This window comes from Callorhinus ursinus, unplaced genomic scaffold (genome assembly GCF_003265705.2).
Source record: "Callorhinus ursinus isolate GAN/ISIS: 27379988/994484 unplaced genomic scaffold, GSC_fseal_2.0 scaffold4, whole genome shotgun sequence".
NCBI classification, from domain to species: Eukaryota; Metazoa; Chordata; class Mammalia; order Carnivora; family Otariidae; genus Callorhinus; species Callorhinus ursinus.
Genome location: NW_027397066.1, coordinates 83,481,092 through 83,500,151, shown reverse-complemented (window position 1 = coordinate 83,500,151; position 19,060 = coordinate 83,481,092). Strand labels below are relative to the sequence as shown.

The 19,060-nt window shown below is 36.8% G+C and overlaps 1 protein-coding gene across 4 annotated transcripts in view; it reads right to left on the bottom strand.

The window, feature by feature from the left end:
• The window catches only part of BANK1 (B cell scaffold protein with ankyrin repeats 1), a 307,909-nt gene that overhangs the window by 256,998 nt on the left and 31,851 nt on the right, over positions 1 to 19,060 (bottom strand). For all 4 annotated transcript variants that reach the window (XM_073892030.1, XM_073892028.1, XM_073892027.1 and 1 more), the window contains exon 2: positions 16,162 to 16,560. In XM_073892030.1, coding sequence (XP_073748131.1) covers positions 16,162 to 16,560 — 399 coding nt within the window. The remainder of the gene's footprint in view (positions 1 to 16,161; positions 16,561 to 19,060) is intronic.

Here is a 19,060-nt window from a genome sequence, read left to right as displayed (position 1 = left end):
ACAAATTCTTAAACAACAAAAATGACTCAAATAGAAAATCTGAATGGTTCCAAAACTCTTAAATATTTGGTTGAAACATTCAAAGAACAGGTAATTCACAATGGAAAACATAATCTGTAGGCCAACCTCATAATGCATACAGAATTAATTCCAGATGGATGTTATACTTTAATGAGAAAGTCAAAAGCTTCAAATTTTTAGAAGATATTTGTATGACCTAAGAGAGGCAAAGATTTCTTAGACAGGATATGATAAATACAAAACTTAAAAAATTATTGACACCCTTAACTATATTAAGAGCATATTTATCAAAACTGTTAAAAACTAAGTTGAAGACTGAAGCCCTAAACTCAAACTTTGAGAAGATATCTGTAAAATACATAACAAATATTTTTTAAAGTACCCTATAAATCATTTTTACAAAGACAAAAAAAGGTGGGTAAAAGACACAAGGAAGCACCTCATAAAACAAAATTAGAGACTGAAGATATGAAATATATATACTTATATATGTAAATATAAGAGAAAATGTCCATTAGTAATCAAGAAAGTATAAATTAAATCTATAATAAAATATACTTTCACAGCCACTAAACTGCAAAAACTAAAAATTCAGTATTAGAAAGAATGGGAAGCACTGGGGACTCTTACATTTCTATCAAGTAAACTGGCACAACAGCGCTGGAAAGACAATTGACGTTAACTATTATATGTACATAACCTGGACCCAACTATTCTCTTCCTGGACACATGCCCCAAAACTAACACTTGTGCACCAGGATTGTAATTGCATTAATTAAAGAAAACCAAAACCAAAAAGCTCTGTAAGTAGTTATAATTTATGTGAATAATAAAGTTGAAAGATAAATTGTGGTACATTCCAATTATGGGGCAATGAAAATAATTGAACTACATATACATCAACATATATAGGTCTCAAAAACACAACATTGAATCAGAAAAGAGTTAATACAATATGTTTCCATTAATATAAAGTAAAAAACCCAGGCAATCCAGATATTTTACAGATACATACACATGAAGTAAAACTATAAAAAGAAATTGCAGAATGGTGGTTATCTAAGAAAACGGGAAAGAGAAAGATGATGGGGGAAGAGATCCCCAGGGAGTTCAAGGGAATTAGTAACGTTCCATATCTTAAGGTGAAGGCGAGCCTGCAGGTGTGTGATTTTTAAATTTCTCTACAAAATGCTTATACACATATACTCTGCTATGTATGCATAATGTATTTCACATTAGAGTACAAGAATAAGATTTCAAAAATAACTTTTTCATACCAGTAAAAATATCAGGAGTCATGTTTCAAGGTAATCATTACTTTCTAAAGTAATGAGGTAAATTATAATTGCATACACACTGGGGCACCTGGGTGGCTCAGTCGGTTAAGCGTCTGCTTTTGGCTCGGGTCATGATCCCAGGGTCCTGGGATCGAGCACCACGTTGGGCTCCCTGCTCGGCGGAGAGCCTGCTTCTCCCTCTGCCTGCCGCTCTACCTACTTGTGCTCTCTCTCTCTCTCTGTCAAACAAATAAATAAAATCTTAAAAAAAATAATTGCATACACACTTACAAAATCAATATAAATGAGTTCCTTTTCTAAAAGAAAATTTAGAAATTTTCAAACAACAAAGAAGAGATACTGATTTAAAATACATAATCCCACCATTTCTATTCTTTGAGCAATGCTTTATTATCCATCAACAAAGATTATATTCATGAGAAATTTGGTCCAGATCAGTGGTTCTTAAACTTCAGGGTGCACAAGCCACAAGGGGAACTTATTTAATGTTTATTCCCAAGACCTCTGCTCTCTGCTTTCACAACTCACTCCCAGAGCTGTAATTCAGTAGGACTAGGGTGGTGCTAGGTATCTGAAATTTTGGCAAGCCCTCTCCCCACTCCTTGCATAACCTGACTGAGATGGATAGAGACTCACAAAGTGAATCATGTTTTGTGTTTATTTTTCTCGCTGTTATATAAAGATGGAACAATGTAGGAAGGCTCCCTTTACTTCATGAAACAATACAGTAAGATTTCCATTATTTCATAAAACCAGTAAATTTAATTTATCATTTGTAAGTTCCCTTTACTCTTTTTTTTTTAAATTTTTTTTGAGAGGGAGAAAGGGCTAAGGGCAGAGGAAGAGGGAGAGAGAGAGAGTCTCAAGCAGGCTCCATACCCAACGCAGAGCCCAATGTGGGGCTCAATCTCACAACTCTGAGATCATGACCTGAGTCCAAATCAAGAGTCAGACACTTAACCAACCAAGTCACCGAAGTGCCCCAAGTTCCCTTTACTCTTAAAAAATATTTAAACTTTGAAAATTACAAACATTTAATAAACGAGGAGTGGTTCTATTTCATTCATCTTATTAGAGAAGGCCCAAACCCATCAAATTATGAAAATGAACTAGAACCACTAGAAAATGGAATTTCTGCTTGCTTTTAACATGTATATACTTTTCTCCATATTTACCACATCTAGCTAGTGAGAAAAACAAACCCAATTATCTATTTATCCCCTCCCACTCTCTCTCCCTCCCTTCCTTCTTTTCTCTCATTTTATGTATAGAAAGAAAAGTAATAAAACCAACTTATATTTATTGAGCACTGATTCTTTGGCAGAAACCCTTTAAAGCTCCTTATATGTACAAGTAATTTAATCAGCATAATAATATCAGGTGAAAAGTATTATTACTTAAGTCACCTCTCTGCTACCCCTACTATTCTGAGGCAACTAGTAGGGTTTCCGTGTGACATTATATTTATTTAAAATTTGCTTAATGAATAAAATAAATTTATCTTTTAAACATTCAGCTTATACAGGAAATTTCAAGGAGAAACTCATTGTAAGTTGAAGGTTCCTAATCATCATCTAATGTTTTCGAACCACTCAGTTTTTCTAAGAAAACACTATATACAACAAACCAGAGTAGAAGACCTAAGATATGGTACTTAACATAAGGGCTAAATATTACATAGAAAAAAAGATTGACTTCTCACGCTTCATGCCAGATGATTCCCCCTTCCCAACAGTAAGAATGTCAGGAGAAGACTGTATCATTACATATGAAATAAACATTTAGAAGCTCCATGGATGCCAGTCACAGGGTATTTAGGTCTAACCTCACAGTGTATGCACTATGTCCTCAGAAAAGCATTATTTCTCAAAGCTACACAACTATCAACCCCTAGCACAAGAATGAGCTTACTTTGCTTTTTGTTCATCTCTTAGAACTACACATATGCATAGTAGATAACTCAGGATATTTAGCCAATTATCATAGTAGATAACTCAGGCTATTTAGCCAATTATCATACATATCATACACCAATTATCAGACATACAATTATCATATCATCTCTTAGAACTACAGATATGCATAGTAGATAACTCAAGATATTTAGACAATACACACATAGACATACCTATACACATATGTCCTTGTAAACAGATGCATATGACTATCTATATATGTGTGTGTCTATATATATGTATGTATGTGTGTGTGTATATATATATATATGCCATTTGACATCCTGCCACATTACCCCTAAATATTTCAATATATACTTCCTGAAAAACAGGAAACTCTTTTACATAACCACAATATAATTTCAAAATCTGAGAACAGAACATCAAACAACACTACTAACTAATACATAGTTGATAATCACATTTCATCAATTATCCCATATTTCCTAGTCCAGGATCCAATTCAAGATTATTCATTGTATGTAGCTTTCATATAACTTTAGATTCCTTTAATCTGGAACAATAACTCATCCTTTCTTTTAACTTCTTGACCTTAGCATTTTTGAAGAGTACAAAAAATTCTTTTGTGGAATCTCTTTTAGTTTGGATTTGTCTGATATTTTCATCATGATTAGATTCAGGTTATGTATTCTTGGCAAGAGTACCGCAGTAAACCTTTTCATAATTATCAAAAGGAAAAGCCCAACTGCACCAATAAACATTTATAAACCTGTACTTAAAAAGCACAATTTGTACTCTTCTGTTGTTTTTTGGATATTTAGAATGATGAAATGTTTTAAAAAGAAACTTACCAGCATTACATTCTTAAAACTGAAATAGGGAGAAGAAAAGAAATTGTCAAAAATAATTACAAAGAATTGAGAGTCCTAAGTAAATAATAACATTTTAATAGAATTAGTGATGAGAAAAGTATTTTTCAAGCAGAAAGGATCTGAGATGAACTCATTGATCAAGCAGCTTTTCATAGTTGACCTTGAAGGATGGCTGGGATTTCAACTGAAAATATGAGAAGGGTATTCCAGGTAAAGAAGACAGGCTGAAAACAATGGTACAGAGACAGGAATGGGTGACTGTGTTTGTTCAATGGGAGGTGGTGTAATGGCCCTGGTGTACAGCATGTGCCTACACTAATGGTAACGACAGAGATGTCCCAACCCTCTAGCCTACACTAACAGTAACGACAGAGCTAGCCCGACCCTCTATGCTGGAGCCATACCCCGGGGAAGCTGAAAGCCCACACAGTAAGGATGGACTTCATTTGAAAGGTCATGTGACCTCACTGACCAGCAAACCAGAGCTCTTGTAGCAATACATGGCTCAAATGGGAGGAAAGAAAAACAAATGCTTCTGCATAGTTTGTTTCTGTTGTGTTGTTGTTGTTTTTCCAGTAAGTCCACTGTTAACTTTGCTATTCTCTTTTAAAAAAAGATTTATTTATTTATTTAGAGAGTGAGTGAGTGCAAGCAGGGGGAGGGGCAGAGGGAGAGAATCTCAAGCAGCACAGAGTCTGATCTGAGGCTCGATCTCACGACCCTGAGATCATGACCTGAGCAGAAATCAAGAGTCCGACGCTTAACCAACTGAGCCACCCAGCCATCCCTAACACTGCTATTCTTAATTTGAGGCTTCTTCTTTAGGTTTAATGAAGCTAAAAATCAGAATCCTTGGCTTGGTAACATGGTAACAAAATTAAAATGTTAAAGTTCTTAATGAAAGAGTTAGCAGCTTTCCCACCACCATTACATCTACCATTTGACAATGAAGAAAGTAAGATAAATATGAAATACTGGAATATAAAATTATTAGGCAGGAAAGTAGGCACCAGCAACAGGAGGATGGGCCTTAACGTCGTGATGGAGAGCCCCCACCGAGGACTGCCTAGGCCCCACCCCACTGCACCCATCTAGCAGTCAGCATCCCCTCAGAGGAAGAGAAGAAGAGTTAAGTTTGTTGTGCTTGTTACAAGCAGTCCTTATTTGAGCTGTCTCTAGAATAGAAATAATGTTGCAGCTTCCTACCCCATGCAGGCATTTGAATACCTCTTGGGAAAGGACATGCATAGCTGGCAAATTATATAATCCAGGCCTGTCTCTCAAATGTTGTGATGCGGGGCGCCTGGGTGGCTCAGTTGTTAAGCAACTGCCTTCGGCTCAGGTCGTGATCCCGGAGTCCTGGGATTGAGCCCCGCATCGGGCTCCCTGCTCCACGGGAAGCCTGCTTCTCCCTCTCCCACTCCCCCTGCTTGTATTCCCTCTCTCGCTGTGTCTCTCTGTCAAATAAATAAATAAAATCTTTAAAAAAAATGTTGTGATGCAAGAACCTACCCAAAAGAAAAAATTAATATAAGCCCACACCCCAGAGTTTCTGGGCCCTTGTCTCTCTTGACTGGCCCACTCCTCCCTTGAAGTGCACTTTAATAAAACTGCTTGGTTTTACTTTTGTTTCATTGTCCTGTTATTCTTTACTGTGGCAGCACAAAGAACCCAGGCTTTTTTCCTTTTCCATCTCACCCTCGGTAACGACATGAATAGAAAACAAGAATATTATATTTTCACATACATGAAAATATGATAAAATAAAGGTTGGAGAGCACTGACCCAACTGTTAGAACAAACCTCAGTGCAAGAGTCCAGAGGCAAAAGATGTGACAATATAAAATAAAGAGCAAGGGAGGAAAGAGATCAATAAATGTGCCATGATCACGGAAACTACTCATCATTTTTTTAGGGGTAAGATTTATAAACAAAGTACACAATGGTAACACTCAAAAATGTTAGTTTATTTTATATAAATTTGAGATTAGATCATTTATATTCTATATAAACAAATGCTATATTGAAACCGATATATGTAGAAAGACTAGATAGAGAAAATGAGGTAAAGATCCAAAAATAAAAAAAGAAATAGAAGACCGAAAAAGGAAATATGGTCAAAGTGGTTGTACCACACACAGAAATGTGGAAAACACAGATGGGTTTGTATTACTTTCAATTTGGGAATTTAGAAAACAGGAAATTTAATTTTCTTAATTCCTTAAAAGGAAAGAAAATACTCAGATTAACCATGAATGTATCTTTTTTCATCTTTTTTTAAATATTAAAAACTTTTCTGGAGCCTTGATTAATTATAAAATATCTTTCTCTTTCATTAAGTTTTACAAAAATCTCTGGTTTTTCCTTCTTACATGACTATAGTAGAACATTTAATTATTTCCATGACTTTCTGGCATTTTTATTATTCTCTTTATCATGTTTCTGGATAATAAGTTTCCTTTTTCTTTGTATAATTTCTCTGTGGGATAGAGAGGAGGTAAGAAAAGGGGCAATAAAAATTGAATTCGACACCTTTTACCCTATTTGAAAACCAGACTTTATGTATTCAACACTAATAGTAATACGAAACAATATATTTTAGCAGATCACTGAAACTATTTATTAAAACATTTATTATTGCATAAACGACAGCATTTAACACCGATCTTGTCAAGGGACACAACCTACACATAAAAGTTCTTTTATGCATGGTTTGCAGATTGTTTATAGATCTACATTCCGGTTGCATGCTTGCTGTTCAAACAAATTTATCATCTTGGAATGTATTTTCCCATACAACTTTGTTACATTTTCTACTTGGCAGGTGCATCTAAGTTACTTTAAGAAATCAAGAGTCTAAAACTTGAATGTGGGAAGATGAGAGTTAACACTGTCTTCAAAGTCAGTTCTGTGTTGTCCAAAAAGTATAAGCTTTTCTCCTATCAAAAATCAATAGAAATATAAATTGAAGATATAGCAGGACACCACTAACATAACCACCCCAAGGTACTCATCATAAAACAAAGTAAGTATAACATCAGAAAGATATTCCTCAATATTTTTACCTACCAGTGATATCATATTTAAGTGGTCAAAACAAACTTGAGTTCTTCAAGGAAATAGAAATAATGGGTGTGGACAATCACTCAAAATTCTGCCACCAATTTTTAGTGCTCCTATGTCTCAGGGGAGGAAGTTAGCATAAAATCATGTGCACTTTATGTTCATCAATGGAATTTTTGCCATAATTTCCAACTGTAACATTTTCCCTTTTCAACCAAAAAACCCCAAAAACCTATAATGTACATGAGGAAGACTAAAAAACCCACAGATTGTAAGAAACTTGGGGACTGCCAATTTGAAAATTGTAGTGCAGAGTAAATATTTCCCCCGTTTTATTCCTGGAAATCATTCCAAAACACAGAGAATGAAAAACAGTTATGCAAATGCCCCATGTATTGAAAACAGGAAACACTGAAATCCTAGATCTTCAGATCAATGGAATGGTTCCAAAATCAGTGATGACTGAGCAAAAGGGTGTGCAGGAAGAAAAAGAGAAAAGAAACCTTGAAGAAATAATCCAGAACTGCAGATTTCAAAGAAGAGCTAACAAACCTACCTTCCTTAAGTCCAGGAGCCATGCCTTTTTATGTTGTAGACATAATACAGCAGTTTCAGGTAGAAACATCTGTGGACGGTTTCAGAAAGCAGAGAAAGTGAGGCTAAATAAGAAACGATACAGAAAAGACCGATTTGTAGAAAGCAGTCTCTATCTGTGGAAACAGAGAAGTCTTTCATTGTATGTGAGAGGAACAGAACAAAACAAACAACAAAACCCACATTGCCTATCTCCTTTGACTAGACCAAGAAAAACTCACTCAGTTCTGTGATAGAAAAGAAAAACTGGACCAGTACTGAGTCTATATGAAGATACTACAGGAGCAGGAGAAAAAGATGGCAGAGGAGGGGGGCAGAAGACCAATGGCATACAGGGAAACACACACTAAAAACATTACCATTAAAGAAGTGGAAAATTGTGGCCAAATATTTCACCATGAACTTTTCAAATGTAATGAATAGCAACCACCTTTTTGAAGCAACTATACAATGTAAAACTGCAAGGGGTCAAGGCAAGGTTAGTGGTACAAGAACAAGAGATGAACTGTAAGCTTCCAGAGCTCACCCAAATGGCATAATGGAAAAAAATAAAAGCACAGTAGAAGTGAAGGAGAAATTGGAAGTAATGCAGGGGAAGAGACAGTACTGAAAGAATAAGAAAGCAATGACTGAAGTGATAGACACAAACTAAATAAATATATATTCATAATGAATGAAAAAGAATTAGAGAGAAATTATAGAGTATAGCACAGACAAAATAAATCCAACATACATATAAAAAGAATCCCTGAGAAATAAAATAACAATAAAATTGTGCAAATATTTAAAGATATACATCAAGAACACCTGAATCTCTATCTTGGGGGAAAGACCAAAACAAAACAAAACAAAAACAAAAATAACCATGTCCATGGGCAAATAGTTCAGAACAGTCAGCCCTAGAATACAATTCTAATGAAAGTCGCTAGACTTCAAATATAAATTAAGAATAATTTTTTCAGAGAGGAGGAGCAAGATGGCGGAGGAGTAGGAGACCGAAATTTCGTCTGGTCCCAGGAATTCAGCTGGATAGTTATAAACCATTCTGAACACCTACGAACTCAACAGGAGACTGAAGAAAAGAATAGCAGCAACTCCATGAACAGAAAAGCGACCACTTTCTGGAAGGTAGGACGTGTAGAGAAGTGAATCCGAAGCGATATTCAGGAAGATAGCGTGGGGTGGGAGCCTCTGACAGCTGATACCAGCAAGTGAAAGAGCAGCAGAGCACAAAATCAGAACTTCTAGAAGTCTGCTCCACTGAGGGACGTCGCTCCAGTGGCTAAGCGGGGGGTGGAACCCTCGCTGGGACAGCGTGGTCTCAGGACCCTCGGGGTCACAGAAAGACTGGGGATGCCCGAGTGCGGCAGAGCTCCCAGGTTCAGAGCAGGGAAGCCGGCTGCAAAGACAGAGCCTAGGAGTGGGCTCGCAGCTCGGGGTTACCATAAACCGTGATCCGCAGCACAGTCAGGCCACTGCTCCTCCAGCAGGGACCCAACAAGCGGCAGAGCTGGGGAGACTCCCCTTCCTTCCCTGGAAAGAGGGGGGGGGGGGGGGGGGGGCACTGCAGGGATCTGCTGGGTTTGGAGACTCCACATGGGGTCGTGTGCCAGAGACAGAAACACTCGTCACAGGCCAGGTGAGCACGGAGTGCGGCCGGAGACCGGGGAGATGGGAGTGGCTGACTGCTTTTCTCTGGGGGCTCACTGAAGAGTGGGGCCCCAAGTTCTCGGATCCTCCAGGGCGGAGATTGGGAGGCCACCATTTTCACTCTCGTCTTCCAAAGCTATGCGGAAAGCTTGCAGGGAACAAAAGCAACCGAGAGCAAACCCGAGCAGATTACTTAGCCTGGCCCCCTGCAAGGGCGGGGCAATTCAGCCTCTGGCAAAGACATTTCAGAACCATTGCAACAGGCCCCCTCCCAGAAGATCAGCAAGAACAGCCAACCAAGACCAAGTTTACCGATCAATGAGAACGGCAGAACGCCAGACTAGGGGAATACAGCACATAGAATTCATGGCTTTTTCCCCATGATTCTTTAGTTTTTCAAAGTTAATTTTTTTAATTTTCTTTTTTTCTTTTTCTGTTTTTTTAGTTGAATTTTTCTTTCCTTTTTCAACCAATACCTTATCAATTCATTTTTTAAAATCTTTTTTAATTTTCATTTTTACATTCATACTCTATCCCTTCATTGTATTTAACCTTATTTTTTGTATATATATACATATTTTTTTTCTTTCTTTAAAATTTTGGGATACAGTTTCTTCTAACAGAACAAAATATACTAGAAATCTAGTGTATGGCTTTGTTCTAGTCTCCTGCCTGATCATATTCTCTATTATTTTTTAATTCTTCTTTCTTTTTTCAAACAACTTCTTATCTTATCAATTCCTTTTATAAAATCTTTTTTAATTTTTGTTTTTACAATCATATTCCATCCCTTCATCATATTTACCCTTATTTTTGTGTGTATATATATATATACTTATACATATATAAACATACATATATATGTTTATAAGTATATAAAAACTTATGTATATATATAAGTTTTTCTTTCTTTAAAAATTTGGGAGGCAGTTTCTTCTAACAGACCAAAATACACCCAAAATCTAGTGTGTGGCTCTTTTCTATTCACCAGCCTGATCATATTTTTTTTTTCCTTTATTTTCCCCCCAGTTTCAGGTCTCTTCTGATTTGATTAGTATATATTTTGGGGGGGTCATTGTTACCCTTTTAGCATTTTGTTCTGTCATTCATCTATTCTTCTCTGGACAAAATGACAAAATGGAAAAACTCACCTCAAGAAATAGAACAAGAGGCAGTACCAACTGTGAGGGACCTAATCAATATGACATTAGTAAGATATCAGAACTAGAGTTCAGAATGACGATTATAAAGATGCTAGCTGAGTTTGAAAAAAAGCATAGAAGATACTAGAGAATCCCTTTCTGGAGAAATGAAAGAAATAAAATCTAACCAAGTTGAAATCAAAAAGGCGATTAATGAGGTGCAATAAAAATGGAGGCTCTAACTGCTAGGATAAATGAGGCAGAAAAGAGAATTAGTGATATAGAAGACCAAATGATGGAAAATAAAGAAGCTGAGAAAAAGAGATAAACAACTACTGGATCAGGAGGGGATAATTCGAGAGATAAGTGATACCATAAGATGAAATAATAGTAGAATAATTGGGATCCCAGAAGAAGAAAGAGAGAGAGGGGCAGAAGGTTTATTGGAGCAAATAATAGCAGAAAACTTCCCTAATGTGGGGAAGGAAACAGGCATCAAAATCCAGGAGGCACAGAGAACCCCCCCTCAAAATCAATAAAAATAGGTCAACACCCCGACATCTAATAGTAAAATTTGTGAGTCTCAGAGACAAAGAGAAAATCCTGAAAGCAACTCGGGAGAAGAGATATGTAACCTACAATGGTAGAAACATTAGATTGGCAACAGACCTATCCACAGAGACCTGGCAGGCCAGAAAAGACTGGCATGATATATTCAGAGCACTAAATGAGAAAAATATGCAGCCAAGAATACTATATCCAGCTAGGCTGTCACTGAAAATAGAAGGAGAGATAAAAAGCTTCCAGGACAAAGAAAAACTAAAAGAATTTGCAAACACGAAACTAGCCCAACAAAAAATATTGAAAAGGGTCCTCTAAGCAAAGGGAGAGCCTAAAAGCAACATAGACCAGAAAGGAACACAGACAATATACAGTAACAGTCGCCTTATAGGCAATACAATGGCACTAAATTCATATCTTTCAATAGTTACCCTGAATGTAAATGGGCTAAATGCCCCAATCAAAAGACAAAGGGTATCAGATTGGATAAAAAAACAAGACCCATCAATATGCTGTCTGCAAGAGACTCATTTTAGACCCAAAGACAGCTCCACATTGAAAGTGAGGAGGTGGAAAACCATTTACCATGCTAATGGATATCAAAAGAAAGCTGGGGTGGCAATCCTTATAACAGACAAATTAGATTTTAAAACAAAGTCTATAATAAGAAATGAGGAAAGACACTATATCATAATTAAAGGGTCTATCCAACAACAATATCTAACACTTGTAAATATCTACGCCCCTAACATGGGAGCAGCCAATTATATAAGCCAATTAATAACAAAATCAAAGAAATACATTGACAATAATACAATAATAGTAGGGGACTTTAACATCCCCACCCCACTGAAATGGACAGATCATCTAAGCAAAAGATCAACAAGGAAATAAAGACTTTAAATGACACACTGGACCAGATGGACTTCACAGATATATTCAGAACATTCCATCCCAAAGCAATAGAATACACATTCTTCTCTAGTGCCCATGGAACATCCTCCAGAATAGATCACATTCTGGGTCACAAATCAGGTCTCAACTGGTACCAAAAGATTAGGATCATTCCCTGCATATTTTTGGACCACAATGCTTTGAAACTAGAGTTCAAACACAAGAGGAAAGTTGGAAAGAACACAAATACATGGAGGCTAAAGAGCATACCATTAAAGAATGAATGGGTCAACCAGGAAATTAAAGAAGAATTAAAAAAATTGATGGAAATAAATGAAAATGAAAACACAACTGTTCAAAATCTTTGGGATGCAGCAAAGGCGGTCCTAAGAGAAAAGTATATAGCAATACAAGCCTTTCTCAAGAAACAAGAAGGTCTCAAATACATAACCTAACCCTACACCTAAAGGAGCTGAAGAAAGAAAAGCAAATAAAGCCTAAACCAGCAGGAGAAGAGAAAGAATAAAAATCAGAGCAGAAATCAATGAAATAGAAACCAAAAGAACAGTAGAACAAATCAATGAAACTAGGAGCTGGTTCTCTGAAAGAATTAATAAGATCAATAAAGCCCTGGCCAGACTTATCAAAAAGAAAAAAAAGGACCCAAATAAATAAAATCATGAATGAAAGAGGAGAGGTCACAACCAACACCAAAGAAAAACAAACAGTTATAACAACATATTATGAGAAACTACATGCCAGCAAATTAGACAATCTGGAAGAAATGTATGCATTCCTAGAGAAGTATAAACTACCAAAACTGAACCAGGAAGAAATAGGAAACTGAACAGACCCATAACTAGAAAGGAAATTGAAGCAGTCATCAAAAATCTCCCAACAAACAAGAGCCCAGGGCCAGATGGCTTCCCAGGGGAATTCTACCAAACATTTAAAGAAGAATTAATACCTATTCTTCTGAAACCCTTCCAAAAACTAGAAATGGAAGGAAAACTTCCAAACTCATTTTATGAGGGCAGCATTACCTTGATTCCTAAACCAGACAAAGACCCCATCAAAAAGGAGAATTACGGACCAATATCCCTGATGAACATGGATGCAAAAATTCTCACCAAAATATTAGCCAATAGGATCCAACAGTACATTAAAAGGATTATTTACCACAACCAAGTGGGATTTATTCCTTCATCAAGATAAAAAGCTTAGCACAGCAGAAACAGTCAACAAAACCAAAAGACAACTGACAGGATGGGAGAAGATATTTGCAAATGACATATCAGATAAAGTGCTAGTATCCAAAATCTATAAAGAACTTATCAAACTCAACACCCAAAGAACAAATAATCCAATCAAGAAATGGGCAGAAGACATGAACAGACATTTCTGCAAAGAAGACATCCAAATGCCCAACAGACACTTGAAAAAGTGCTCAACATCACTCGGCATCAGGGAAATATAAATCAAAACCTCAATGAGATACCACCTCACACCAGTCAAAATGGCTAAAATTAACAAATCAGGAAATGACAGATGTTGGCGAGGATGTGGAGAAAGGGGAGCCTTCTTGTTGCAACAGCCCATACTGTTGGTGTAAATGCAAGCTGGTACAGCCACTCTGGAAAACAGTATGGAGGTTCCTCAAAAAGTTGAAAATAGAGCTACCTTATGACCCAGCAATTGCACTACTGGGTATTTACCCCAAAGATACAAATGCAGTGATCTGAAGGGGCATGTGCAACCCAGTGTTTATAGCAGCAAAGTCCACAATAGCCAAACTATGGAAAGAGCCTAGATGTCCATCAACAGATTAATGGATAAAGAAGAGTGGTGTGTATATATATATATATATATATATATATATATATATATATATATGTATGTATATGTAAAATGGAATATTATGCAGCCATCAAAAAATGAAATCTTGCCATTTGCAACGACATGGATGGAACTAGAGGGTATTATGCTAAGTGAAATAAGTCAATCAGAGAAAGATAATTATCATATGATCTCAGTCATATGTGGAATTTGAGAAACAAGGCAGAGGATCATAGGGGAAGGGAGGGAAAAATGAAATAAGACAAAACCAGAGAGGGAGACAAGCCATAGGAGACTCTTAATCTCAGGAAACAAACTGAGGGTTGCTGGAGTGGAGGGGGGTGGGAGGGATGGGGTGGCAGGGTGATAGACATTGGGGAGGGTATGTGCTATGGTGAGTGCTGTGAATTGTGTAAGACTGATGAATCACAGACCTGTACCCCTGAAACAAATAATACATTATATGTTAATAAAGAAAAAAAAGAATCATTTATTCAGCCGGGTAAATAAGAATTTCTTAAATTCTACAATGCTAGAAGAAAGAAGAGCAAAATGGTCCTTAGCCCAACTATACTCCAAGCAACAAACATGCAAGAATTTTGAACACACAAAATTTCAGAAATGTTGCTCCCAAGGGCCCTTCCTCAGGAATCTATGAAAGATGACTTCCATCCAGTGAGATGATAAAAAAAATAACAAACTTGCCAACGATGTACATTCCTGTTGGAAGTAAATCTTCCCCTAGTGGACAGTGGGGCCTTCAGATGACTGTACCTTTGGACAGCTTGACTGAACTTCACAAGATACCCTGATCCACAACCTCCCAGCTAAGCAGCTCCCAGATTCCTTAACTGCAGAAACTTTGATACAATCATCATTTGCTGTTTTAAGTTGCTAAATTTTAGAGTAACTTGTTATGCAACAATAGATAACTATAAGACACGGCTTAGAGAGTTCTGAATTTGAAGAGGTTGGAATGCTAGAAAATAGGAAGAGGATTTTTAAAGAGAGTAGTTGGTATGCTGTGCATCCCGCCATCCCCCATGGGGAAGACGGACGGATGGCACCATTTTCAAGCACAGTGACAAGGCCTCCAGCAAAGCATCGGGGATTGATAGATGTTCTCTGGTTTGACAGAACAAGATTCGTGCTAGACCCATGCCCGGAAACGACTCAAAGCATGAGGCTGTGGCTGTGTTGCTGCTCTGAGGGTAAGATGGTGTTGGCTATACTGAAAATGGCCTTCATGCCCAGAGTTTGACAGGGAAAAGACAAACACATGTTTTCACAGACAGATGTGGGCCAAATGAAAGAAAAGGCCAGCTGGGGGAAATGGTGGAGTGATATCTATCAAAAGTGACACAGGAGAGAGCCATAGATATCAACAGTAAGAAACCACAGTGGGTGGACCACCACAAGCAGGAGCTTCAAGAGAGGACACAGTCATCTCATTAAGGCGCCGCAGGTGACACATCCCAGTGAATGAAGGTAACTCCAAAGAACCCAGAAATATGCCCAAGAAAAGGAGGCAACATATTTGATATGGCCAATAGAAAATCAGAACCCCACCACTTCCCTGCAGGAGAGGGAGCCATAGCTAGAACACTGGAAATAAGAGGCTAAACACAGGTTGAGAAAAGCAGGAATGCAGCTGCCACAGCCCCGCCTCCACACTCAGGCAGAAGCAGAATAGAACGGGGGGGGGAGGGAGAAACTTTTTAACATTAGAGAGCTTCAGAGTTTTCATTATTACATGGAACTGTAATTAATTACCAAAGGGGAACTTTGTGTTCTGCTCTTTGACATGTGGCTATATGATTAAAACAATTTTTTTTATTTAAAACTAATAAAAATAACAGTACTCCATATCATCCTAATAGATGCCATACAATTATCAGCACAACAGAAGTTTTATAATTCTAAAACAGACCTTCAAACTTGGACTCCTACTGACTTGTAACAGTAATAGGGTAGATACTAACTCAAGCCTTACCAGTTAGTAAGAAACCAGCTTTTAGAACCAAACTGCCATATAGCATACCATACCATACTTGTTCTACCAAGTATGAGCTTATACCAGACCACCCTAAGGAATATATTTATAAACTATTTTTAAAACAACTGATAAGCCCTGACTGGAATATGGCTAAAAATTAAGAACCTTCATGCATTTGAGAAAAGTGCAACATACATACAACATAGAGTTGGCTTCCGTTTTTCTTTTTTATCCTAATATCAAATATTCATCAGCGAAAAAAAAAACTTTAGATTTCTTAATTATAAAAAAAATATAAAGAAGATTGGGGAACACTACCTCTGAATATGATACTCTCGATTACAGCGATGTAATCTTGGGGCTCCTGCTCAGTAGACATCTCCCATTTGCCTCCAGCGATATTTAGTAATTTGTAGAGCTGATCTGAACTCGTCACCCCACACAGCAGAGTAACCATACTTTCTGGTGAATGAAGTACCTTTTCCAGAAACTGACATTTCCTTGGAGTTAGGTCTTTAAGCAGGCCATTTGATAATATCAAAAGTTTACATTTGTAAGAGTTTAAGCTCAGCAATTCCAAATCCCAAAATGAGTAATTCTCCAAGCGATATAACAGGACTGCTTCCCTTTTCACAACATGTAAAAAAACTTCCATCAAGTACAGAGCCCATTCCTCAGCATCTTCTTCATATATCATTATGATGTCTCTTGTATTTTCTGGAAAAAGAGAAAATAGTGTATTAATTTTCTTACGTTTGAAATGCTAACAGCAGATTATATTATTAATCTCAAAAATTTTTATGTATTCTCTAGGGAATATGTTACTTTTATTATGCCAGAGACCAATAATATAATTCATGTTATCCCCATTCTGAAATCACACAGGATTAAAGTAATCCTGAAGGTCAACACAGTTCATGCTTTGTGCGAGTCTACACTGTACTCATTGTACCAGAGTGAACCAGGGTGTTCAACTAAAAAGAATATTTTGTGGGTTATAGGAGCTAGGCTACCAGGCACAGCTGTGCCCGTAACCACAAAATTTACCCAGATCACAGTATTTAACTCCTTTGAGCTATTGTTTCTTCTTCTACTAAATGAAGGTAAAAGTAAAAAAATAAATAAGCCCTACGTAAGGAATCAGATTGTTCTGTGAAGGTATGAGAGAATTTTCTTTTTTTATTTCTTTTATTTTTTAAAAGATTTTATTTATTTATTTGACAGAGAGAGACAGCAAGAGAGGGAACACAAGCAGGGGGGAGTGAGAGAGGGAGAAGCAGGCTTCCCGCTGAGCAGGGAGCCCGATGCGGGACTTGATCCCAGGACCCTGACACCATGACCTGAGCTGAAGGCAGGCAGACGTTTAACGACTGAGCCACCCAGGCGCCCTGAGAGAATTTTCTTTAAGGAATTTTCCAATCTTATTTCCAGGTAAAGATGACTGCATAAAGACAGGTGACGGAATTTCCATGCCCAGAATACTAACAAAACAAAAATTTTAAAAAAGAAAGAAATTCAACAGCAGAAGTGAAATAAAGCGGGTACTATCTTATGTCATAAACTAAGTTTCAGGCTGATGAAATAATTAAAAGGTTCTGATGGGACAACACTAATCCTAAACCTCTCCCTGACCCCATAACCAATTCTGATAAAGAAACTTGAGTCATCACCAAAACCATCAGAGTGCTTATGCATCTCTTCCCCATTCGGAAACTAATCACGAGGTGTCTGCAGAAGTAAGAAAGACTGTCAGGACTCTCCACAAGCCAGGGCTCACAGCTGAGTCAGGAAAGCCAGGCAAATCCCACAGGAACTCAAGTGCATCCTTGGGCAGAGGAGAGGGGCCTCATAGACATTTAACAGGTCTCATTAGAGACTACAACCCAGGACCTCCAACCCAGGACACTTTGCTTTTTCTCCCCTTTTCTTTCAGGTCATAAAAAAGTAACTGGCGTGTATGTAGATTTTTGTCACCTAAACTGTAGCTTGAAGGGAAAAATAAAAAGTAGCAAAAAAGATAGGGAGGGGTATTTAAAGAATCATTTGTCCACACTATATTAAGCAAACAGAAAGCGTAAACAGAGCTAAGAGGAACACAAGCAAAATGAAAAGATTAACAATATAAATTTGTAGTTGTGGGGAGAGATTAATGTAAATAAGAGTAATAATATGATCATAAAAATAATGAAAGTAACATAGTATGCAGAGACTAGTAGAAATCATAAGCAGGGAAGAAAAGAACTCCAAAAAAGTTGCCTATAGTATAAAAAGACCTGAGATTAAATAAAATTAGAGTTCAAAGACAAATTTAACTTTTTTAAAAAAGTATAATTTAAAAGTATATAAAAGATAAGGAGACAAGTTGAGCCAAAACAGTACCATTACCCAGATAACATATAAATTAGAAAAACCAATAGCTAGGTTGAACTCAGATAATATTTTAATTTCTGGACTAAAAGAAAAGCTTGATATTTTCATAGTAAATGCAGAAAAAGAGAACAACGTTACAGCAATTGGGAAAAATATGATATATCTGGGTAAGAGACAAAAAAGAAAAAGACTCAATAAGAAGATAATCTAAAAGCTAAAGTAGAAGAGAAAATATTTTAAAATATAATTTTAAAAATCCTTAAAATATGAAAGAAAAAGGAACCAGTTCCATGTATCAATGGGGCATTATCATGTTTCTAAGAAAAATTGTTAAGGGAAAATCTATCTTGATTAAATTAACCTTAGTTTAATGATTGTTATAAAATGTCTTCATGTTTTCAGGAAGGAAGAGCAAGTCACCCAGGAGGAGGAAAATGTTAAGTTAGTCAAAGATTTCTTCAGAGCAATTTCAAGCTCAGGTTAGAATGAATTATATAAAAGTTCTTACAAAAATAATTTTATAGTATATTCATACTATAGAATATTGTGTAGCAGTGAAAATGAACCACTGCTACATGCAACATGGATAAATTCAAAGACATAAGATGGGGTGAAAGAAGAAAAAGAGTGTATACTGCATGATTGTATTTATATGAAGTTCAAAAACAGGAAAAAAAAAACATCCATGGTGATACAGATAGAATATCTGGGCACAGGATTAATAAATGAAAGTTGGCATGGGAGACCCTGCTGGGATTCTGGAAATGTTCTCATCTTGGTCTGAATGGCTGTCATACAAAGTATATATATATATATATATATATATATATATATATATATATATATA